Source organism: Eptatretus burgeri, chromosome 12 (assembly GCF_056783735.1).
Source record: "Eptatretus burgeri isolate ZD-2024b chromosome 12, Ebu_testis_v1, whole genome shotgun sequence".
NCBI classification, from domain to species: Eukaryota; Metazoa; Chordata; class Myxini; order Myxiniformes; family Myxinidae; genus Eptatretus; species Eptatretus burgeri.
Window position 1 is genome coordinate 50,888,211 of NC_140972.1, and position 24,743 is coordinate 50,912,953.

A 24,743-nucleotide genomic window follows, 5' to 3' on the forward strand; every position below is an offset into this window, starting at 1 on the left:
CATTCCTGTTGAGTTTCCAAGATACATATCACATTGTGAGTTATCAAGCCAGAACCCACATTTCAAGTCTCCAAAAATATAACCATCTATCCAAGACTCCAAGGTAGAATCACAATTTCCAGAAATATTGTGGTTTTTGGTGATCGATCTCACATAGTATAACTGTGGATCATCAAGGAAAACTCCATTTTTCAAATTTTTATGGGTTTCAGTGATAGATCTCACATAGTATAACTGTGGATCATCAAGGAAATCTCCATTTTTCCAATTTTTATGGGTTTCAGTGATAGATCTCACATAGTATAACTGTGGATCATCAAGGAAAACTCCATTTTTCAAAATGTCTGAAATTTGTGAGTCTCCAAGGTAAAACTTGTATTCTGGCTCATCAAGATATAACTTGTTCAGTGGGTATTGTCTTGATAACTCACAATGAGTGCTATTGCTGTAAAACTCTTTTTCAGGATTTTGCTGGTCTCCAAGGTATAACTCTTTGGTTGGGCCATCAAGGTCGAGCTCGTTCTGTGGGTCTTGGTCGCTCATAAGGTCTTCAACCAAGCCAACTATTTCACCCCAAGTTGTAGCAAAAGCAGTATTTTCATTTCGTATTTCAGATACAATTTCCTGTGAGAGAAAATAATAATGTTTTAATTAAGTGATTTAATTATTAAATGAGTATGCTTCAATCAAACTTTGAAAATAGGAAAATAAAATCTTACCTCAACAGATAAGAGGTTTGAATCCAGTTCATCAACTTGAAGGTTTAGTTCCATACAAGTAGTCAATCTCCAAGGAACCCCAAAATCATCCCACTCAAGGCCTAGCTCGTTCTGTGGGTCTTGGTCGCTCACAAGGTCTTCAACCAAGCCAACAATTTCGCCCCAAGTTGTGGCAAAATCGTTATTTTCAGATACAATTTCCTGTGAGAGAAAATAATAATGTATTTATAAAGTTATTTAATTATTAAATGAGTCGATGCTTTAATGAAACTGAAATAGGGAAATAAAATCTTACCTCAATGGAAAAGAGGTTTGAATCCAGTTCATCAACTTGAAGGTTTAGTTCCATACAAGTAGTCGAGCTCCAGGCAAGCACACAGCACACCATTGCCAGCAAAAAAAATGTTTAAAATGGAGCCTGGGCATGAGGCTTTTATAGAGAATGACTGGTGGGTGTGGTTTCCTTTGGAAATTCCCTGGGCAAGCCCAGGCATGCCTTTGTTTGGGAATTTTTTCAAATCCATAACATTCTAGAATGTTCTAGTGATTTCTTTGTGAGTCAGAGATGAACTGGAAATGATTTAAGAGTAGGCGGGGCTTAGCAGAAGTGGGGGGGGGGCTTTGGAAAAGTGGGCGTGGCTTAGCAAAAAAAATAACTTGTGGCTCAGGAGGTGATCAAACAAGTGCATTAAGAGAAGTTTATCATTTCGTAATGGCACAAAAGGGGTATCTTAAAAAATATAAAGATTCAAATGTTTTATTTTTAAATATTTTAGATGGGGATTATTGTGCAAAGAAAATTAAACTATTGAAGGAATTTGAGAATGAACAAATCTTTATTGGTTCAATGAGTGAGCTAAACAATATGCATTGGTTATTTGAAAAAGAGTGTCCCTAGGCTTACATGTTTCAGATATTTCTTCAGAATCACCTTTAACAAATCACATTACTACTTTACTACTTGAACAAATCTTTATCTTATTGCATTGGTTCTTTGAAAACAGTGTCCCTAGGTTAAAAGGGGATACAAATAAATATACCTTGGGATAAAAAGGGGGTTTATTTTTCGGGAAAAAAAATATGAATCGCTGAAAATCCCCCATTCATTTACATGGGGAAAAGTGAGCCAGAATCAGGATATTCACCCTACTCTGAAGATGGCGACATTGGAGGAGCATGTGAAATACCATTTCTCTTTCACCACAAAAGCAGCATTCCTCTGGAACATTTGTGAAATGCCGCATCATGGCTCCAAAATAGAACTTAAGGCACCATGCAGCAATCTCCAACTTAAGTCTGCCATTGTTCTTGGCATTGGGTGAAGATAGAGTGAACCCCAACATGGATGACTTTGAAAAGTAAGTTGAAGAATCTCGCACCAGGGAGTATCCCGTCAGGTTGCAAGAGCCGTGTAGTGGAGCGAGTGCATGACCAGCAGGTATATGTTCTTCCTTGACATTCCACGGAATGACATTTTTGCTGTGCCAGGGGGCCAACCCATTTTGTGTGCGGGTGGTGGCTGAGGGAGCTCGCAATGTCATGATTCGATTTTAAAGTCCATGAAGTTGCTGCTGGACATCTGCAAAGTTCCATCCCTCATTGGGATTCTCTAGGTATACCAAGCAATCAGGAGGCAAACACATTTTAACCTCTTGGAGTATCCTTGAGGGGATTCTATAATTATCCGTAGGCCCATTTTCACTGTGTGTTCTTCTGATGAGAGAAGGCCTCTCTTCCTATTATTCAGAAGGTCTTCCACTGATTATATATTACCAGTCAAGAGCTTCCTTCTTAATGCAAGAGATCTTGAACATCAACTTTGGAATGAAAAATTGTTTAATGAGGAGTGTTTTCCCTCTCGGTGACAGGACTTTTAGCAGCCCACTCCAATCTCTCAACTTTGCTTCTATCTTGTCCCCTAAAGTGTTCCAGTTGACAAGTGGTGAGCACCTACTTGAGGTGGACAAATGCACCCCCAAGTATTTTAGCTCATTACGTCCCCATGTCAATTCCTGAAAAGGTTTTGGGAACTCTGTGATCTGCATTGGTCCAATCAGAAGCCCAGAACTTTTCCTCCAATTTATTGTCGCAGACGATGCTGTTGAGTAGACTCACTGACAATCATAAATGGCTTGCATGTCCCTTGCACTGCTGGCAAAAACAAGGATGTCGCCTGTGTATGCAGTAAATATGAGGGAAAGCCTGTTGTTTGGTACCACCATGCCAGTTAGCCTTCGCCTCATCAAACAAAGGAAGGGTTTGATGCACAGGGAATAAAGTTGGCCGGACAAGGGACATCTTTGTCTTATTCCTCTTTTGAATGGAAAGGGGTCGAGCAAGTGACCATTGACTTTGAACTCGGAATTCTGCCAACATGTACAACGTCTGGATCATGCCTACGCATCTGCTCCCCAACCCAAAAGTTAGCAGGGTCTCAAAGAGGTAATCATGGTTCATTTGGTCAAAAGCTTTCTCTTGATCCAAGGAAAGGAATCCAACTTGAGTCTGAGTCTTGTCCGCATACTGTATTACATCTCCGACCAGGGATATGTTGTCATATATTGTTCTGCCAGGGATGGCATGTGACTGGTCAGGGCTGATTAATTTTGGTAACACCGGTCCCAGACGATTTGACAACATTTTTGCCATGATTTTGTAGTCCACGCACAACAGACACACTGGCCGATAGTTCCTTATGTCTCTCAAGTCACCCTCCTTTGGAATCAAAGCCAAGGTTACTCGCCCCCAAGACAATGGCATCTGGCCTGTATCACATGCTTCCTGAGCTACACTGAGGTAGTCAAGTCCGATCAAATCCTATACTTCGGTGTAAAATTCACAAGACAAGCTATCCACTCCAGAGGACTTATCCAGTGACAGGCTATGCAGAGCAATTGTGAATTCTTCCAGAGAAAATGGAGCTTCTAGTCACTCTCTGTATTCTGGAGTCGCTTCAGGGAGGCTATTTCACAAAGTGCCACAAGCATCCACATCCAGCTTCTTACCTGAGTAAAGTTGAGCATAAAAACCTCAAATTCGTTCATGAACATGCTCGGGATCATTGACCAAGGAACCATCTTCTGCCAGAACACTGGATATCATCCTATGTTGACCTTTGCGCTGTTCCAAAGTTTTGAGATAACTCAGGGCATATTCATCCTCAATAAGAAACTGCAACCAAGAGCGAACGAATGCTCCTCGTGCCGTTACACGACTACACCCTTTGAGGGTGCTCTTCTTTTCCTCATAAGCGCACAATTCAGCAGGGGCAAGTGTGGTTAAGCGACATTCAAGATGCAATGATTCCTCTTTGAGCTTAGCAATTTCTACTCCAATTCCTTTGCTCGATCCATACGAGTATTCCTGGCATAATAATTTCAGCCGTGCTTTCCTAACGTCCCACCAGAGTCCAAATGAACAAAAATCTCCTTTTCTATCCCACCAGGCTTGCCAAAAGTTACTAAAGTTTAACAAAAAAGCTTCATCTTTGACTAAGGCATTGTTGAGATGCCAAAACCCAGTGCCACGCCTTGCCTCAGCCAGGAAAAGCTTAATCCAGAACAGATTATGATCTACAAAATGTGCAAATTGTATACCAGAGCAACTTACACTCCTGCACCAACAATGAGACAAGTAAAATCGGTCCAGTTGTGATTGAGAGATATTACCACCCCTGATACTCGTGCAAGTAAATGATTTATCTGTGGGGTGCTGTACATGCCAAATGTCTCTCAGGTTTCACAGTGTTGCCACTTGTTGTAATACCTTAGCAGAAGGTATTGTACCCAATAGCCAAAGAGACTGCTTAAGCAGTACCAATGTTCTGCACAGATTATGGTCCCAATCTACTCCTCCTCAACAGAAGGACTGTGCGGCTATTTACCAACTCTAGGGAGGGATTGAGAGTGCAATTAAAATCCCCTCCAAGAATCACACTCTCTTCGTCAAGCAAGGTGAGCATGAATCTCCACATGTGATCAAAGAACCACATACTTGCAGCTCCTATTCATGGTGCATAAATGTTGACGAAGTTAACAACAAAATCTTCAAACCTTACCTTTACATGCAACAAACGACCCAAACTGACTTCATTTACAAGTATTTCAGGTTTCACAATTGATGAAAAGAGGATAGCCACTCTGCAAGATGTATCCGTGAGGTGACTGAGAAAAGCCAATCCTTGCCATTGATTTTCCCATCGGAAGGCAGCGTCTTGGGTTGTGTGGGTCTCCTGTCGATTTTGTAGTCTTTTTTTGTAGTCTTGGGTGGGTCTTTTTGTGGGTTTTGTAGTCTTTCCACTGCTTTAAAGCAGTTTCAACTTTTTTTCCGACTGTGCAAACTTTGCTCAAGGGACTCTAATATTTCATGGCCAGAAATACACGAATGATGCCCTGAGGGCAGTTCCGATTCAATGCCCATTCATGATCCTCGATCCCTTCCCCAGTCACTGATGCTCTCCTCATCTTTGCTGTCTGGGAGCTCATGGTCTTTCTCCTTTGGTACATCTGCAATGTATGACAAAACGTATACCTTGTCGTCACTTGAAACTGACTTTGCACCTTCTCCTGATGACACAGATGAACACTCCATTGGTATTAAAGAAGCAGTCCTTGCTTCACCGCTTGGCAAAGCTATTGGGATTGAAGATGCTTCGATGGTAGGGACAGGGAGATCATCCGTTTGATGTGCTATGATAGAACTGTGCTCGACGTCACTGTCTACATCTACCATGGACGTCGCGGCAGCACTCGAGACCTCGGTCAGTGCAGGTAATGCCTTTGTCGCTCGTAAGACCGGTACCTTCTGCCTGTCTGTCACAACAAGAAGGGGTTCTGCAGTGTCTTTTGAAGCTTCAGTGGTGGTCCTTTCATGCAGAACTGCTGCCTTGGAGGCATCAATCATTGAATTATGATGAATCCTCATTTCAGTTGTTGTTGGTTTGTCTGGATGTACTGTGTTAGCGACAGACATCTCTGTCTCATTTTCCTGACAGGTCAGTCAGGTGATACCACAGAGTCATTTTTCGTGACTATGACAGGCTTGTTCATGGATGATCCATCTTTGTGTTCACTCAACAGGTCTTTGGGTGCATCTGGCAGCAAAGACTTCCCATGATCTGTAACTTCAGGAATAACATCTTCCTCATCTTCCATTTGTACCAATTGGGTCACAATTTGTGTCTCCTCCAAAACACTTGACCTTGCGGATCGCTTCAAGTCCTCGTCAGCTGCGTCTTCAACGTCAGTTCGATCAGCAGTCCCTTTTTCTTCTGTTTCTGATTTTCTCTTCTGCGCTCTCTTCCCCTTCCCTACCCTCACTGTCTGCCATTGATCTTCAGCAGAAGAAGGGCCAGGATGAGAAGATGATGCAGAAGCTTCTGGAGTGACACCTGTCTTTTCCTTCGGCTTGTCAGGGTACTGAGGAGTAGATACTTATTTTTAAGATAGTGGGACAGTCTGCTCTCATTGAATCATTTCCCTTAAGGCCCTGTCACACCTTGACGTTTTAGCCAGCGTATGCCGACATATGAAAAATTTGGCGAATACGCTGGCACACGTCGAATACTTTATGGGTAAGGTTTGTATACGTTAAGAGCACGCTGAAGCACGCTGGCATACATCGTAGTACGCCGAGCTCGTCGACAAATTTTAAGCATGCTCAAAATTTTGACGTATGCCAGCGTATGACTCACACGTTCCACATATGCTGGCCATAAGTTGTAGGCATGTTATGCGATCGTTGACACACGTCGACACACGTTGAGGTAATGTCTAGCGTACCCGAAACCTATTTCTAACCTATGAGTAATGTGCTTTGAACCTTTGTGTAAAGTATCTCCAACGCATATTGACGTATGTAGACTATTTGACGTCTTCCGGACGACCACAGAACTTACTAAACGTGTTTCTAACTTACAGCTACCGTATAATGGCGTATTGTTTGCATTGAGGGTAATTGGTATGTAAAAATGGGGTTCACAGGAGGAACCCGTCAGTGTTCCAGACTCCATGTTGAGTAGATGTCCATGTCAGTAGTATCAGTAGTTGTAGGTGAGTGTGTCAGAAGTAGTAGTAGTAGTAGGTCCATGTCAGTAGTAGTAGTAGTAGTAGTAGTAGGTTCATGTCAGTAGTAGTAGTAGTAGGAATAGTAGTAGTAGTAGTAGTAGGTCCATGTCAGTAGTAGTAGGTGAGCGTGATGGGGAAGGTGTGGGTGATGATGCATCCTCCTTGCGTCCACGGCCACCGCCAGGAGACTTCTTTGCAGCATTCTTCGAAGTTTTCTTCGGCATGACGGTGATGTTGACACTTCGATGTCTGGTGCGGTTATGATTTGAATCGTCGAGCGGCAGCCTATTAATAGGCTATGCCACGTGATCGTCGGCGATACAAGCTGCCGCGCTATGCATAAGTTAGACTATCGTTGGGCATAGGTTGTGAACGCCAACAACACGCTAAGCATTCGTTGGTATAAGTTATCTATAAGTTATCGAAACGTTCTGTGTACGTTACTAATACGTTATGCATCCGTCCAACTTGTTATGAATACGCCCAAAACTGAAAAAAAACATCAATAGTTCAGCGTATGCCAGCGTTTTACATTCATTTTGATATGTTGCCATATGCTGGCTAAAACGTCAAGGTGTGACAGGGCCCTCACATACAAAACAACAAGGCTCATTTGTCATATAAAATATCTTGTAACTCTTCCCTTCAAAAGAAATAACAAAAAATCCCTCACATTCTGTCATTTCTCAACTCGATTGAGACCTGTATTTTGAAAGACAGGATATAACGTAAAGGCCCTGTTACACCTTGACGTTTTAGCTAGCGTATGCTGATGTATGAAAAATTTGGCGAATACGCTGGCACACGTTGAATACGTTATGGGTAAGTTTTGTATACGTTAAGAGCACGCATGATGCACGCTGAAGCACGCTGGCATACGTCGTAGTACGCCGAGCTCGTCGACAAATTTTAAGCATGCTCAAAATTTTTCGACGTATGCCAGCTCACACGTTCCACATACGCTGGCCATAACTTGGAGGCACGTTATGCGATCGTTGACGCACGTCGACACACGTTACTTGTCAGTTACTCATAAGTCGAAACACGTCGAGGTAATGTTTAGCGTACCCAAAACTTATTTCTAACCTATGAGTAACGTGCTTTGAACCTATGTGTAACATATCACCAACGCATATTGACATATGTAAACGTATTTGACGTCTCTCGGACGACCACAGAACTCACTGAACATGTTTCTAACTTACAGCTACCGTATAATGGCGTATTGGCTGCGTTTAGGGGAATTGGTATATAAAAATGGGCTTCACAGGAGGAACCCGTCAGTGTTCCAGACTCCATGGTTTTTTTTTTTACACTATTACAACATCATCAACATGAACAACAGTAATTAGAATATGAATAATACCAAACTGCCACATGTGTTTACTACTTCGGAAAATACAAGTACTGTATATCAAAACTTTTAACCTGCCCCCACCCCTCCCACCATTCACATTCCCCAAAAAATACTTTTTCTGCATCCATTGCGACAGAATCTCCACCATATCTTGTTTCCCTTTCCACATTCCTCACAAACCTCACCTCCTTTATAATAATCCTTTCTTCTGCTTCCTTTCTCATTTTTTATTTCTTATTTTATCCCTCCTGACCACCAAATAATATTTGGTCCTGAGTACTTGTAAAACAGTGAAACATTTTCACCACATGGTTAACCTCCTTGTGTTCCTCACCAATGCTTTCAGGAGATCCATGTCCACAGCCAGGGCAGTTACGGGTGGAAGACCTTGGAAAGTGCACACCATCTCAGCACATTGACTATTTTGAAGGAAGCACTGTGGGCTTCACCCTCTCAATCACCATACTTTTTCTCTTCCCAATCAGTAAGCTCCCACAACTCATTCCATTTTGCTTACATTCTGATATTTCATTAGCAGGCTCAGCCAGCATATTTTGGAATACTTTCAATGATTTCTCACTGTGAAACTAATAATTGTGCAACCACATCTGTGATTTCTCTCGTTAGGGGGTCTTTGTTGAATTGTGGAAAGGCATTTACAAGCGATCCTGGGATATCTTGATGTTGAGAAAATACGAAGACACTTAAGTTCATTTATCCACTTGTAATAGACGTATAACTTTACATCTTGGCTAACTTACCATATCTGTGAGCAGTTTCTTTTGGAGCATTGCTTCTCTCTTCGTATCATCAAAAGAAGAGTTTGCAGAAGCTGCAGAAAAAGAAAGAGCGCAGTGTGGAGCAATCGGAATGCATTCAAGGTTGGACCGTTTACCATCACCTTCATAGATGATAAAGGTTCCCACAAACCATGCTGTTAAATCAGGTTTTAACTTGATGTCACAGAACATACACTGGTTTACAGTAAGGATAAGGTTTCCACTTGTATTCTATGATATATAGTTGATGCTAAGCACGTTTCAGGTAACTGGCAACATGATCTGATATTCAAATATTGGTAATTCAGACTCAGTCATGTTATATGATACAGCCTTGGTGATATTTCAGTGATCATAGCAAAATAATATCAAAGTGAGTTATTGTTTCTGTTGGCTAGTTGTATGTATCACCAACATTTTCACATCAGATCAACAACAAAGTAATGATAACACTGTTTTCCCAGTTATCTCAGTTTGAGCATGAATAGAATAGAGGATGAAAATCTGAAGATATCCCCATGAAAATAAGCATCCCAAAACATTAATGGACATCTCTAAACATTTCCAAGATGAACACAACTCTTCATCATTTGAAAGGCAGTTATATAGGATACCAGATGACCCGTGAACCCGTTCGGTTCCCGTTCTGACCGTTTTATGAAAAAAACACACAACATTTTAATATTATTTAGTGGTCAAACTTTAACTTGAAGAAAATTTGAGTATTTACCTCAGGAGTCATCGTTTGGCCAACCGGTTTCTCAAAGTGTATCAACACATTCTCCATGGTTTGTTTTTGCGCTTTATGGATCGTCATACCAAAACATGACTGAGTCTGGAGTTATTTTTTTCTAAAAAATTGTCATTGCCTGATTTGAATGAAACTTGATACTGCACACCGCATGTGAATGGTGAGTAAGGTGGCCCTAAATCTTTTGCGCTATCGTGTACCGTTTTGGCTGTATTTTGGGAATATATATATATATGAATCCGTTGAATCCGTTGGGTTCCCGTTATGACAGCGGTTGATTAAAAAAAATCATTTCAAAATTTTAAAGAAAAGAAAAGATAGCTCCAGCGAACTATACCGCTGAAGTTGTTTGCATTGTCAAATAATCCCGAAGAGTAATTGACTGAATCGGGAATTGATTTTTTTATAATTTTTTTCGTTGCCCGATTTGAATGAAACTTGATATTGCACACCGCAGGTGAATGGTGAGTGAGGTGGCCCTAAAATTTTTGCGCTCTTGTGTACCGTTTTGGCTGTATTTCGGGAACATACATATATATATATATATATATATATATATATATATATATATATATATATATATATATATATATATATACACACACATACATATATACAGGTGTACATATGTATAAGGCTCCGCGAGGAGTGATGGAAGCGACATTTTTTAATGATATGATTATGATAGGCTCAGATGATAGGGTAAGGGTTAAAATAGTGCTATATAGTCCAGGAGCAAAAGGCAGATATTTTAGTGAACCTGGTTTTGCCAGATAAAGTTTTTTTTCCATGCTGTCTCTTGTCGCCTCGGGGTAGTCTTCATGATTCAGGGGGGTGACTGTTCGTAACCCTTGGGCAATTTACTATACTCGTACGTGCCCGTAAAAAAATAAAATAAAATAAACCACACAGGCCGTTTCTTCGCTCTCACGTGCCCGTACGTGCGTGACCCGAAGTTCGATATTATTCGCAGTTGCGATTATTCGCAATTTATTTTTAATACCCAATTATTCAATTACCGCCAACGTATTTTACCTTTTCGCAATGTCGTGGCAAGGAAAAACAAAAAGAGAAGAGAAGAGAGAGAAAAAATTTACTTCCTGGTTCGGAGCATACCAGCACTCTCATGTTCCCGAAATTTATACACTGTCTAATATGAAAACGATCACAACTTGGGCCATTGTGTTTATCTATAAATGCGCATAAGAAATCGAGAAATTATTAGAATACACGACGTCATCACTCTCCGGAAGCCCGTACGTTGTAACCCGTAATGGGGAACGTGGCTGTTCTTCCCTTCCCCATCGGCCACGCCCACGCAACAACGTGTCTTGCCATTGGTTTGGTAAATAAATGGCCATAACTTGGGAAGCACTTGTCCGATTAATATCAAACCTTGAAAAGGCACATCCTTAGGTCCCCAGCAATATACCTGGCAAGTTTCAATTAGATCGGACCAGCGGTTGTCGAGAAACAGCGGTCACACACACACACACACACACACACACACACACACACACACACACACACACACACACACACACACACACACACACACACATTGCTGGAATTATAGATAGATTAAGCCTTTTATGCCGGTTACACCCAAATGCACCCCAAAGTACTATTTTTTTGCGATATCTTGTAAATGGCTTTGACCAAAAGTCATCACATTTATTTTTCATCATTATTATTCACAAGACAAGTATTTTACAGCTGATGTGGACACAATTTGCCCAAACTTGATGGTTATTAACCCTTTCCTGGCATACCGAGGGGATCATATATACCCCAAATATAGGCCTGCATTTCCTGCTTTGATCTGTTTATCACCCATGCATATTAAGATGAAGTATTGGCTGAGAGACTTCATTAGTTAGTTAAACTGACAAAAGGTGGCACTATTGCATTGTTTCAGATATTAGAAGCACATGCCTGGGCACCACTCCCACTCTGCTATGCAGGTTTGTCATGGAATAGGCTCCCAGACTTCCAGTTGTCAAGCTTTATATGAAGTAGTTTGTAAAATAGAATCTCCAGATTAAAATACTAGACAAATTCAGATTGTATAAATTTCGTTTTTACAATGACAGTTATCAAAATGGGCATGACAGTTGTTGTTGGGTGCTGCCCTCTTTTAGCAGGGAACCGTACGAATAAATGTGAACCTTTGTTTGGTACTAATATTCAGGCACAGTTATAAAATGCTTTCTCCCAGGTTAGAATCTAATTTTGACTTATTTATTTTCAAGGTTGACATTTTATGGAGTCTGATCAGGAAAGATGTTTCTTCCAGTGGAAGTTTCGCTGTGAAATGAAGAAAGACCCATTAATCACCGCAACCATTGTTCCAATAAGTAATATCATACGATGTAGCAAGATCTATGGTGATGGGAAGCATTTTGACCTTCAGGAAGCATTGAACCAGATTAGTCAATTTACTATAAAATGCCATAAAACCTGTGTGTCTACATAATACAAGCAGTCGACAAACAGATCGTTACAAACGGCAGAATGACAGAGAAGCAGACTCTGCAATACCTCGGAAGTCGCTGTCACCAATTACAGTCCCAGATGATGTGAAACTGGCCCCATAATATGCTCTTGAAATAATCAGGTGTGGTTGCAAAAGTGAAAGTCCCTGTAATTTGAGAAGATGTGGTTGTTCAGTCAGAGGTCTGCCTTGCACAATTTTCTGTGCCTGTTATGCAGTTGGCTGCTCACGTGTGCAGCAGCAAGGTTTGAGGAGATTGGGGAAGCAACTAGTAGTAGCAGATTATTTGTTTGTTTAACGAATTTAATTGATCTTACAGTAGGTCAAACTAAACACATTGAGTGTCTAACACAGTCTATTTTGCATCAATGTCAGCTGGTCGGAAAGCAAGAGATGATGTAAAAATCCCTTGCCATAATTTTGGATTGGTTTTTGTGCAATAATGCGTCAAAGACCCCTGTTGTCTTTTGATGTTCAAATGTTTTGTGCTGGGTAAAATCTGTCAGGAATGGGTTAATATTGAGTATTAAGTCATTATTCTATCATATTAAGTCATATTAATATCATATTAGTCATATCATATTAAGTCATTAGTCATATGAAGTCATCAAGTTGTTTTTGGTTTCCTTATTTGTGACTAAAGTAAGGATGAGGAGGTTATTGTGCAATCATATGTTGTCTGTGTTCAAATTTTATGTCCTGGGTTAAAATAGCCTCGTAAAGGGTTAATACTGAGTAATTCACAATTGTTTTATATCTTAAGTTGTTTTTGGTTACATAATTTGTGAATAAACATCGACACAAGCAAATGTGATGATGTTGGTTGGGTTCATTGCAATAAATAGTGAAAAAAACTGATTTTTTTTCATTATTTATGTGTTTACCGGCACAAAAGGGTTAATATAGCAAATTGCCCAAGGGTTGCAAACAGTCACCCCCCTGAATCATGAATAGCTACCCCAAGGCTATAAAAACAGCAAAGAAAAACTTTATCCGGCAAAACCAGGTTCACCCCCACTGCTTACGGACTAATATGGCATTTTTTTTAAACTCCAAAACTCCAAAATGGCCGATGTGTCCCTTACATCACTCGTAATATACTAGACGACCCGTGAATCCGTTGGGTTCCCATTGTGACAGCGGTTGACAAAAAAAAATCATTTCAAAACTTTAAAGAAAAGAAAACATAGCTCCAGTGAACAATACCACTGAAGGTGTTTGCATTGATCAAATAATCCCGAAGAGTACTTGACTGAATCGGGAATTGATTTTTTTCATAATTTTTTTCGTTGCCCGATTTGAACGAAACTTGATGCTGCACACCGCAGGTGAATATTAAGTCAGGTGGCACTAAAAAATTTGTGCTATCTTGTACCGTTTTGACTATTTTTCGAACATACATACATACATACAAACTAGATAAGAGTTTTAGTAATAGATAGATAGACAAAATACTGTTGATTATCCCAGAAGTATGACTCTATCAGGAAGAATGTACCAAGTTTATTCATTTTAGTTTCAGAAAGTCCTCCTGAATGTTAAAATAATGTAAATTAACCTGAAATGTAAGACAAATTTTATGGCTTTTTTGTCTCTACAGTTCGTAAGGCTCATGGAAGAGCTGTCACACGCACAAATTATGCATTGATATGCAAGCAGAGAGAGCAGACAACACAGGACTGGACATCAGTCAAACGCTGCTGTTGACCTTGGGGGAAGTTTAAAACCAGAAGATATTGGGGTCGGTGACGCAATCTTGTGGTGGTATTTTCATATTTTCATTAAGCAGTCTTGGGGACCTTTTGGGAGAAATTCCGCACCCCCTCCACCCCCGGGATAACAGCCCACAGGGTTTGCCTGTGCTCTATCTCCTACAAATGGATTGTGTGTGTGTGTCATGATTTTTGTGTCTGTTAATTACATAGTCTATTATTTAATTATGCAGGATTGCAATGTACCTTTTGACCATTTAGAGTTTCAATTACTGAAACCCTTTCGACCTTTGATGACCTTTAAGATGCCAAAATACCCAAAATACACAAAAATACCATGAGGACCCAGGAGACCCAAAAGACCCCATGGATCTAAAAGGCCCAAAAGACCCAGAGGATCCAACATACCCAGAAGTCTCAAAATATTCCTCACCACCCTCGCCAGGACTTGTTTTGTGTAGTTTTGTGTAGCGCTTGTTATACTGGTGTGTTATGTAATTAAGAAGAGACGTCATTAGAAATGCCGCTTTATAACTGCTGTCAGTGACAACCGGTACCAAGATGACCTGCTTTGATTGGACACCTGACCCTGACCCTGACCCATGATGTTTTTTTTATTATTACCTCCACCACCAAAGGTGAAGGAGGTTATGGTTTCACCCCTTTCTGTCTGTATGTCTCTGTTTGTCTTTGTACAGGATATCTCAAAAAGTTGTGGATGGATCCGGATGAAACTCGGTGGACAGGTTGGGTGTGTTACAAGGAAGAAATGATTCGATTTTGGTGAAGATCCAGATCTAGATCCGACTCCTATAATTTTTTAAGTGATTCTTCACCATTGAGAGACAGGGCTAAAAAATGATTATAGAGCATGATATCTCAAAATGTTTTGGATGGATTCGGACGAAACTTGGTGGACAGGTTGGGTGTGTCACAAGGACGGATGAATTAATTCGGTTTTGGTGAAGATCCAAATCCAGATCTGGATACAAGAATTATTTAATTAGTAAAGTGATTCTTCACTATTGAGAGATAGGGCCAAAAACGATATTGTGCCGTATAGCATGATATTTCAAAAATGTATTGGGCCTGATATGTTCTCGTGAATCAGGCATTACGTGGTGGAGGTATGCACTCCACCGAGTGCCCTTCTAATTATTCAATTTAATTTAGAATGGGATTAAAATCAATTCAATTCAAATCAAATAGAAGACCAAGTCGGTACAGTCCTGCATTGGAGTAATCAGAAGGAACCCAAACAAGCAAAAAGTAAAGATAAGGTCATCAGGAGGAACCTGGATAGGATTCACATTTCAGCTGCTATTCCAATATCCTCAAACCCATCCAGGCACAGTCAAGTGAGCCTTATTCAAAAAAAAAATAAACAAAAATCAAAAAGAGCCCAGATCAAAAACATTAAATAATTCTTGCTGCAAGACTATGCATCCTATCAAGTTGAAATTTAAAACATGTATTCACCACCATTACTACATCATAATTCTGAAGTTTCATGTCGATTGATTAAGCAGTTCCAGAGAAAACATTATTTTATATTTTTCTTCAATCCAATATGGCTGCCAAACCATGTGACCAATCAATTATTTCGTTACATACTTTTACAACCAAGGTTTGCGGAACATTTGTGTGAAGTACAACCAAGGCTTGCGCAGAACATCTTGTTTCTCGCAACTGTGTTGACCACCCATCTTGTGCCATGGAACCGTGAGGTTGCAAAAGGGCATAAAAACATTTGAAATAGAAGTATGGGTGATGGATTTGTGCAATCCGTGTATATTTGGTGTTTACTTCCTGTGTCGAAATGTTTGCCAGATCTTGGTAAAGGGCATCTGTGTGGAGGGTCTGAGAAGTTGCTCTGACTAACCCTGGGAGGAGGTGAGGTGAAATTTGGCAGGTGAGTGGTGCTTCAAGTGCTGAAGGCTGCAGCTACTTCCCTGAGCACCACAGTGTCCTGACATCAGTGCCATCTAACAGGGCTGGGAAAAAAATTAACCAGTAGTTGTGGAAAAGCTGAAATCTGCCAAATAATATACAAGAGCTGCAACAACACCTACTCCACATACTTCGATCTCAGCTTCTATGTGGAAAGTCCGAGGGTTATGTGTGAGAAAAAGATGGATGTGCTGGAAAGAGGTGGGGGTGAGGGGGAGAGATTGGGAATGATTCCAGGAGGTGAAGGCAACACAACTACAATTTATGGGACTGAGGGAGCACAGTTGCAACAAATGGAGAAAATCATTAATCTTAGTATTTGCTGGTAGACTGTTGATAAAAGTGCATACAACATGTAGGAATGGAAGAAAGCACAAGATACAACACTGCAGAGGAGTTGGTTTGAGAGATGGGAAGAAAGATGTAAAAATGAATAGATGTGGCACCTGGGAAGACAATGAAGTGAGGAGTTTGTGGAGAAGTACGTGTGGCCAGGCAAGCTTGCAGTGTCATGGACAACAGAACAAAACCCTTGACTCAGTGGAAGAAGTCCAAGAAGCCTCTGTCAACCTATGACAATTTATCAAGATCCTTTTGGATTCTGCTTCTTTGAAAAAATATGCTAAAAATACACAAGGTTTTTATCAATCTGGGAAGGCCATTTGGACGAGTGGAACTGTAACCCAGACTGGTGAGGCATACTCCATGTGAGTTTGAACAAATGCCATCAGGCATGCTGCAGAGCCAAAGTAGGCTCTGACCCTGGAGAACGCGGTTTGTTGTGTCCAGCCCAAAACAGTTCATATTTGAGTGCCAAGAATCTCTGCATCTCTTCTTGTTGAGGCAAACTAGAAAAGTGTTTTGTTGATAAATTATCCACTGCTCATGGAGAGGCATTTACCTACATGAGTGGAAGAACCAAGCATTAGAAGAGTCTCACAGTATAAATGATTTGAACCTGGGATTACAGCTCATGAGATGAGACTGAGAACAGGACGATGAAAGCAAACCCTCAAAAAAGGACCAATAGTAAATGGCAAGAGGTAATGATATTCCAGTTCTTTATAAGTGGTATAATCCTTCTCCAACTCTTTCCCAACATGCCATACCCTCCTCCCCAAACCCCACAGCAAATGAATGGCTGGGAAAATCAAAGGGCAGCCGGGAAGTTCAGCTGAAGATTATGGATCCGGCCACAGTGCAAACACTGGATCTACAGGGTAAACACCTTCGCTCAGTGTGCTTTTGTACCCTTCACCATGTGACCGCACGGCATGCAAACGACAAAGGAGGACGGACACTTGTTCTACACGTTCCCAAAGAGCATGACCTGGTGAGTGATGCTGGCGCCACAAAAATGAGAGCAACATTTCCACAACCCTAAACAATAAGGGATGATCGACCATAATGGATTGTGATGCAACGTATCTTGGAATTGTGATTCAATCTGATCTGGTGTGATGCCTGCCATTGATGAAGCCCCATTGGTCTTCTGCAGGAGTTATAGACCAGGAGTCATTTGAGTGATCCAATTTAGTGAAACTCCACATTCAGTAGACAAAGGAAATTTGACCATGGTATGAGCTCAGATTTACTTGTGCAAAAATGTCCACATTACAGTTTAATCCCAAGGATAAACTGGACTTATGTATCATTGGACAGGTAAGGTCAAGCCAGAATATATCTGTGGCTTGGTACAGGTACCTGCACTTGTAAAGCCGGACTACGCTGTTTCGTGCTTGTGTTGTCAGCGACGAAACCGTTTCCCCACCATGTTTTCTGCTGAGGAGGGTGTATGAGATGGACACCCAAAAGATGAAAAACAAAACGTGTCAAAGGGCGGAAGAGCTCCTTGGGACCAACGGCCATCCATTTCTAGTGCCCAACTGTGTCTGCGGAAGTCCTCCTGCAGTTGGGTTACTTTTTTTCCAGAGGTTGGTGGCAGAATTTGCACACCAGTCATGGTAAAACCATTCACTCTGCAAAATGCACTAAAAACGCAAAGAAAACTGAAAACCCATTCCATGGGAATACCATGCAGCTGCCCTGCAAAGGGCAGCTCACTGGATGACGGGATTGGGTCAAAGCCTTCGGGACCCCCACTCTTTGATGAATGGAGGAAAAATACGCGGTAGCCTTGCCAGGTTGGAACGCAGTAGTGTGTGTCAGGGTGCTACTGAGGTGTCGTCCACCAGACAGCGGTCTCCTTGGTTTAACCTGAGGCGTCCCTTCGGGTGGGTGCCTCGAATGTCTGATCCCTAAGAGAGAATGATCACCTGCCTCTGTTATCATCTGGGCTAAAGTGTTTGAACATTGGTATTACAGCACTCTGAGGTTCGGAGAGTGGATAGTGGTGAGATCATGGCGGGTGGTCACACCGACTATTGGTCTGGTCGCTCTGATGTTTACCATGCCCAAGGAGTTGCTGCAGCTGTGTTCAATAAGCTGACCCCAACGATAATTGAGGTAACACCGGTCAATGAGCATATGATGACACTTAGGATTTGTCCCTCCTTACGTGTCACTTCCCTGGTCTCCATATATGTTCCGACTGAGACGAGTGATCTCATCGTGAAGGACGAATTCTATTCCACGCTCGAGTCTGTGGTTTATCATTGCTCCAGGCGAGATACTCTTCTCGTCTTGGGAGATTTCAATGCATTGACTGGAACCGGTAGGGATGGTTATGAGACATGTGTTGGTCCCCATGGTTATGGAACTGTGAACCAGAACAACACTAAGTTTCTTGACTTTGCAAATAGTCATGGACTTAGAGTGGCTGATTCATGGTTTCAGCACCTGCAGGCTCATCGCTGGACTTGCTATTCCAATGCTGGTTGTGTGGCAAAGGTGATTGACCATGTGCTTGTTGATGATGGTCCAGAACTGCAGGGTCTACTGGAGTTCTCAGTTCCTCAATGCCAACCACAGGCTTGTAGCAACTGTGAAGTTGCAGCTTAGTTCCGGGAGAATGGTACGATCAAAGATGAAAGGGTAGCTGAGGAGTTTGTGAACACACTGAGTGGGGATTTGTTGGGGTGGGGGGAGTGTCTGGGTACTTTGTGGAATCCTGAAGAGTTATGGAGTGCCTTCAAATCAAGACCACCATCCTTGATGTAGCCGGTTGATGTCTTGGAACTCACTGCAGGGAGAAGAAGAATTTTGTCTCTCAAGGGACACTGGATACTATTGACCAGAGTTGCAGGGCCAGGCTTAATGGCAGAGCAGAGCTGTTCATTGAGTTGAGGCGTAAAACTGTATGTGCACTAAGGGTGGACAAGGAGGCGCATATGCGAGGAATCTGAGAGTTTAGAGCATCAATTGGGTCAAGTGATTCTCTCCTGCTCCAAGGGGAATTCGTGCATTGCGTTCCTCCAAGCCCATCCCTCGATGTACTGCACTTAGAGCGGAGGGTGGGGGGGCTCTTGACAGAGGATTCCGAAGTGAAGGCCCTCTGGTCCGGTTACTCTGAGCGGCTTTACCAGGCTCATATACCAACTGTTGAGTTAGATATCAGGAATATTACTGTCCCTATTGCTGACCCTCCAATCAGCTGTGATCCACCTTCATTTGTGGAAACTCAGCCTGTGTTGAACCAGTTGAAATTGGGTGAAGCTGCTGGGTTCTGTGGCATTCGTGCTGAAATTCTCAAGGCTGGTGGAAATGCTGTACTCACATCATTGTGTGCAGTTCTGTGCTCTGCCTGGAACACAGGCATCATCCCAACTTACTTGAAGTGGCGCCTTGTGATACCTCTCTGGAAAGGGAAGGGTGATCGCTGGGACTGCAACAACTTTGCTCGGACAATTCTTGATCGGGTTCAACACCATCTGCTTGAGCACCAGCACCCAGAGCAGTCAGGCTTTTCATCAAAGAGGTCAACGATTGACACTATCCTTGCTCCTCAGTTTCTCACCGAATGCAGATGAGTCTTGGCAGGGCCTGCTTGCAGCCTTTTTTGATCTTTGCAAAGCGTTCGATGCAGTGAATTGGGATGTCCTCTGGAGGATTCTTGGTCTTCATGGGGTGCCACGAAAACTGATCAATCTGGCATCTGAACTGTACTCTGGTACTGAGAGTGCTGTGACATGTGGTTATGCCATCTCCAATGTATTTTCAGTTGTTTTTGGAGTTTGTCAGGGGTGTGTACTGGCCCCCACACTTTTCAGCACTTGTATGGACTGCATTCTGTGGAGGAGGTCTGAGAGATCAAGCTTGCGCTGCATCATTTGGGAATGTCAAGATCTCAAACTTTGATTTCGCAGATGATCTAGTCATCTTTGCAGAGACTCTGGAAATCCTTTTCGGGGCCCTCAAGGTGCTGATTGAGGAGTTGGAGCAGCTGGGATTATAGGTTTCCTGGGTCAAAACTGAGATCCAGGCTTTCAGTGACATCTTGGATGCTGCTATCTTGTTCGTATCCATTTGTGGTGAGGATGTTGAGGTCACGGAGAGATTCACTCTCCTTCGCAGTGATATTTATATCTCTGCTGGCTGTGAGCCAGAGGTCAGTAGACATCTAGGTCAGGCCTGGGTTGTCATGGATTCACTGGATCATGGGGTGTGGTGTTGTGAATACCTGTGCAGGAGGATGAAAGTTCAAGTCTTCAGGTCCTTGGTGCTTCCACTCTTGCTCTGTGGATGTAAGACTTGGACTCTAACCAGGGATCTGAGATGGAGACTTAATTCCTTTGGTATCAGGTCTCTTCAGAGAATCCTTGGCTATCGCTGGTCAGACTTTGTGGCCAACGAGCAGTTGCTGATGTAGACTCGAATGAGTTTTGTTTCCTGCATAGTCCATGAGAATTAGCTGTGGCTGTATGGACATGTGGCTCATTTTCCTAACCCTGATCCTGCTCACCAGATTCTCTCAGCGAGGGAGCCTCATGAGTGGAGGAGGTCAATGGGCTGACCACGTGCCTCGTGGTTGCAGCAGGTTGATCAGCATTTCAAGGACATGGAGATGGGCTAGGCAATCTGCCTGGGAGATGGCCAGACTGAGGCCCTGAGAGTACCGGCAGAAAGTTTATGCTGCTACGCGCTGCTCCGGTGAATGTTCCCACTCCTGACCTGACCTGACCTGACAGGTAATTTTAATGATATTGTTTTTTTTTCAGGTTTTGATGTTTGCTGCTGAAATTGAACGTACTGCTTTTGAAGACACCTTTGAAAACATTCTGAAAAGGCAAAACATCACTCTCACTCGTCTGGGTAATAAAGAGAAGTCCATCCTGCAGGAGGCTGCCACTCAGGAAAAACGAAATGTGACGGTGGAGAGATTTTTTCGCAAACTCTTTTCTGAGGTGTGGAATTCCCGAAGTATTGTGACATATTTTAGCTCTTTGAAATGTTGCGCAAATCGTTCTTCCGCAAGACAACTAAGTATTTGCCGTTATGAAATGAGATGAGTATTTATTCATTTATTTACAGTTGGAGAACCTTCAATGATTCATTTTTGTTTGATTCTGTTTTGGTGGAGAAACTTGGTTTTCTTTTTTCAGATTTTGGAAATTCCAGCCAATGAGAGTGATACATGCCAAGAAGAACCTCCTCGATGTGTGAGCACATCTCTCGAGTGCGAGCTCACACGTATGGAGTTAGCAGATGCTCTGGGCCTAAAGGCCAGCTCAAGTTTTGTTCAGCAGATGTTTGAGCTGGCTGACCGAGACAAAAATGGATACTTGTCTTTCCGTGAACTCTTCAACATTCTCGTCATCTTTATGAAGGGTGAGCACAGTCTTAAGCTTCAATATTCTTGCTTAAAGCTTAAATAAGCGAAAATACATCGTTTTTTTTTGTCCTTCAAGTTATGATGGCATTATTCTCCTGTCATGTTGTTGCTTTACTTCTTAACATACTTCTTTTTAAATTTATCTTCCAAATGAATTATTAGGGTACACTGGAAAATGGCACAAACAATGAGCAAAGTGACAGTGGAATAAAAATGATTGCAATGTATATTGGAAGGGGGGGGGGTGTCCAACAATGATGGTACAGAGGTATTGCACTGACCTATGAGCTGTCTAGTCTGGTTTTGATTTCCAACCCAACTATAAACTGTTGCATTGGTGCTTTACGGGCAAGTTGTTGCATCATAACGTGTGCAGTTCCTCTGTTGGATGTGTTCCGTATGCTTGCATTAGTTGGTGGATGTTAATGATCTCATGGTGCCTTTTACGAAGAGTCGGCTCGCATGACAAATTCTGAACAAATTGCAAATACCTGTCCAAACTCTCTTGCCAACATGCATTTAGCAAGCATGACAAGTATACAAATACCCTCAACATGTGGGGTTGAGGGAGGCCTTCATATTACATTGGACTGATGTGAATGAATATGTATTCACACACACACACACACACACACACACACACACACACACACACACACACACACACACACACACACACACACACACACACACACACACACACACACACACACACACACACACACACACACATCCACACTCATACATATTGTAACAGTGAGTTGGGTGGACATGGCCAAAGCACCTATCCAGACGGTCACCAGTCTCACGATGGATTGTTCTTGGGGCTGTACGTTGTCTGCCAGGAAAGCCAAATTAGAAACTTGCTTCGGTTTTAGATGCACAGAAACTCAAACAATTCTGTCCTCTGCAATGCGCACATCAGTTTGAAAAGTATGAGGGCCAAGCGATAACCCTTGAATGCAACGCACCGCTGTTTAGTCCTCATTACGAGGTTGGCACCACTTTCCAATGGTCGTGTGTTTGCTTGCAACCGTAGTTTTATAATCCAATCCCGGCGCACACCGAGCCAACAGTTTAATGGTGAAACAAACCCTTTTAATCATGGGCAGGGGCAAAGGGAGAAAATTACACATATCAGACAGTGACATGATAAAAAAAGTGACAATCCCTTGTGCAATCCCATCCTTAACCACTGAAATACCTTACTCTCACTTCCCTCTCACACATTCACAGACTAAGGCAGTAGAAAAAGGTCATAAGACATAAAAATAGGACCATTGGTCCTGTAGCTTATCTGGGCCCAGTCATTATGTTGTAACCCAAATTTAGTAGCATTCTGACTGGTTGGTCGGGAGAAGAAGATTTTTGAAGGAATTCCACAATTTTTACAAAAATTCACTGTCGGCCATTTTGAGACACTTCCAGTCATGTGATCAGCATAACATCTGCAATTTATCATTTCTGCCCTGGCCTAATGTTGCAACCCAAATTTGGTAGCATTCTGACTGGTGCATCTGGAGAAGAAGATTTTTGAAGGAATTTACCTAGTCCGCCATTTTGATCTACTCAAAGTCACGTGACCGGAATGAGCTTTTCAATCCCCTTTGCCAGTCAAAAGCGGAACGTTGCTGGCAAATTTCAGCCGGATCGGCCCAGCGCTTTGGCCGGAGAAGTCGAAATAGGAGATGGACGGAGAGTGCTTACTGAGAATACCTTATCTGGAATTCCAATTCCAGATAAGGTAAAAACCGATCTATGCCGGTGGTTCCTTGTGGTTGCTGTTTGTGGTGGCTGCTGCTTACCCTTGTGGAACATACTGCGGGCACCTTGGGCTTTTGCTGACCACCATCTGCTCCCCTTTCAGTGCTCGTAGTTCTCCGTCTGCAGCTCCGTGCTGCATGCGCGATTGTAAAACACCATCTCCAGGTCCCCAGACCATGAATGATTTCCTGCAGAGACGAACCACAAAGCTTTCTCGGAATGCTCGGCAAACCGCGATAGACGAAGCAACCACCAAAGTCCAAAGGGGAGCACAGTACTCTATTGATCTGCAAATGAAGGCCTTGTAAATTGTTAAAAAGTTTTGATTTCCCATGGAAAGACTTGGCACACTGGAGGATGCTCAGTTAACCACTGGCTTTTGAAGCCAATTTTGATACCATATTTACTCGAGAGATGATAGCCGTGGGTGATGACCAAATTTTTGAGTGACTAACCTTATTGAAGACGCTTGTTAGGGAAGTAGATGGAAGGTTCACCAGACATTCCTTTTGGAGAGACAGAGTTAGAGTGTGATATTTGCCAAGGTTGAAGGACGTATTCCATTATACCAGCATCTATATCTATTCTGCAAAGGCTGCAGAGAGGGAAGAGGCTGTTGCTTCCTTCTCTGAAAGATAAGGGATGCTATGGCAAAGGGTGGAGGCATCAGTAAAAACAGACGGAGGGGTTCCAGAGAATCAGAAATATCGTTGATAAAGATGAGAAACAGAACTGGGCCCAAGACACTGCCTTGTGTTTTTTTGATCTACTCAAAGTATGAGTAGATCAAAGTATGAGGGCCAAGCGATAACCCTTGAATCCCCTTTCAGTGCTCGTAGTTCTCCGTCTGCAGCTCCGTGCTGCATGCGCGATTGTAAAACACCATCTCCAGGTCCCCAGACCATGAATGATTTCCTGCAGAGACGAACCACAAAGCTTTCTCGGAATGCTCGGCAAACCGCGATAGACGAAGCAACCACCAAAGTCCGATTGAGGCTCTAACCTCGACATGGATAGTAGATGAGAGGATTCCTTTGATTACGACGTGATGACTACGAGAGTGTTGGAAGTTGTGATTATCTCCTTCCTCGATCTTTGAATACAGTACCTCCTTCCTCAATCTGTTTAATAATACTCTCCCCTCCAGGGCTTCAACTTGGCAGTATACCCCGATCTCAGGTCATTTGCCTTCTCCACCTGTGATCTTTTTTCTCCTTATTGACCCTCCCCGACCTCTCCCCGTTTAAATAGAGGTTGATATGTTTCTTTCCTTTTCCTTCTCCTGGTCATTCATCCCATTGTTATTTCCATTTATTGTCCTACTCACTGCCTGTGTGATACCTTCTACCCTCTCCCACCTCTTTCTTCTGTGAGTGTGGATTTGTACACAAAATACTCATTAAATTTAAATTTGGTGAAAA

The 24,743-nt window shown here is 42.3% G+C and overlaps 1 protein-coding gene and 1 long non-coding RNA gene across 5 annotated transcripts in view; one reads left to right on the forward strand and one right to left on the reverse strand.

The window, feature by feature from the left end:
• Positions 1-24,743, forward strand: part of LOC147015596 (dual oxidase 1-like) — a 201,824-nt gene that overhangs the window by 129,928 nt on the left and 47,153 nt on the right. For all 4 annotated transcript variants that reach the window (XM_085850503.1, XM_085850504.1, XM_085850501.1 and 1 more), the window contains exons 15-19: positions 8,488-8,625; positions 8,918-9,022; positions 16,958-17,160; positions 20,945-21,130; positions 21,329-21,554. In XM_085850503.1, the coding sequence (XP_085706629.1) occupies positions 8,488-8,625; positions 8,918-9,022; positions 16,958-17,160; positions 20,945-21,130; positions 21,329-21,554 (858 nt within the window). The remainder of the gene's footprint in view (positions 1-8,487; positions 8,626-8,917; positions 9,023-16,957; positions 17,161-20,944; positions 21,131-21,328; positions 21,555-24,743) is intronic.
• Positions 796-23,505, reverse strand: LOC147015598 (uncharacterized). The gene is made up of 3 exons (XR_015050382.1): positions 23,364-23,505; positions 8,903-8,973; positions 796-920 (listed from the first exon to the last, which is right to left on the reverse strand). It is a non-coding gene; the product is annotated as an uncharacterized LOC147015598 (long non-coding RNA).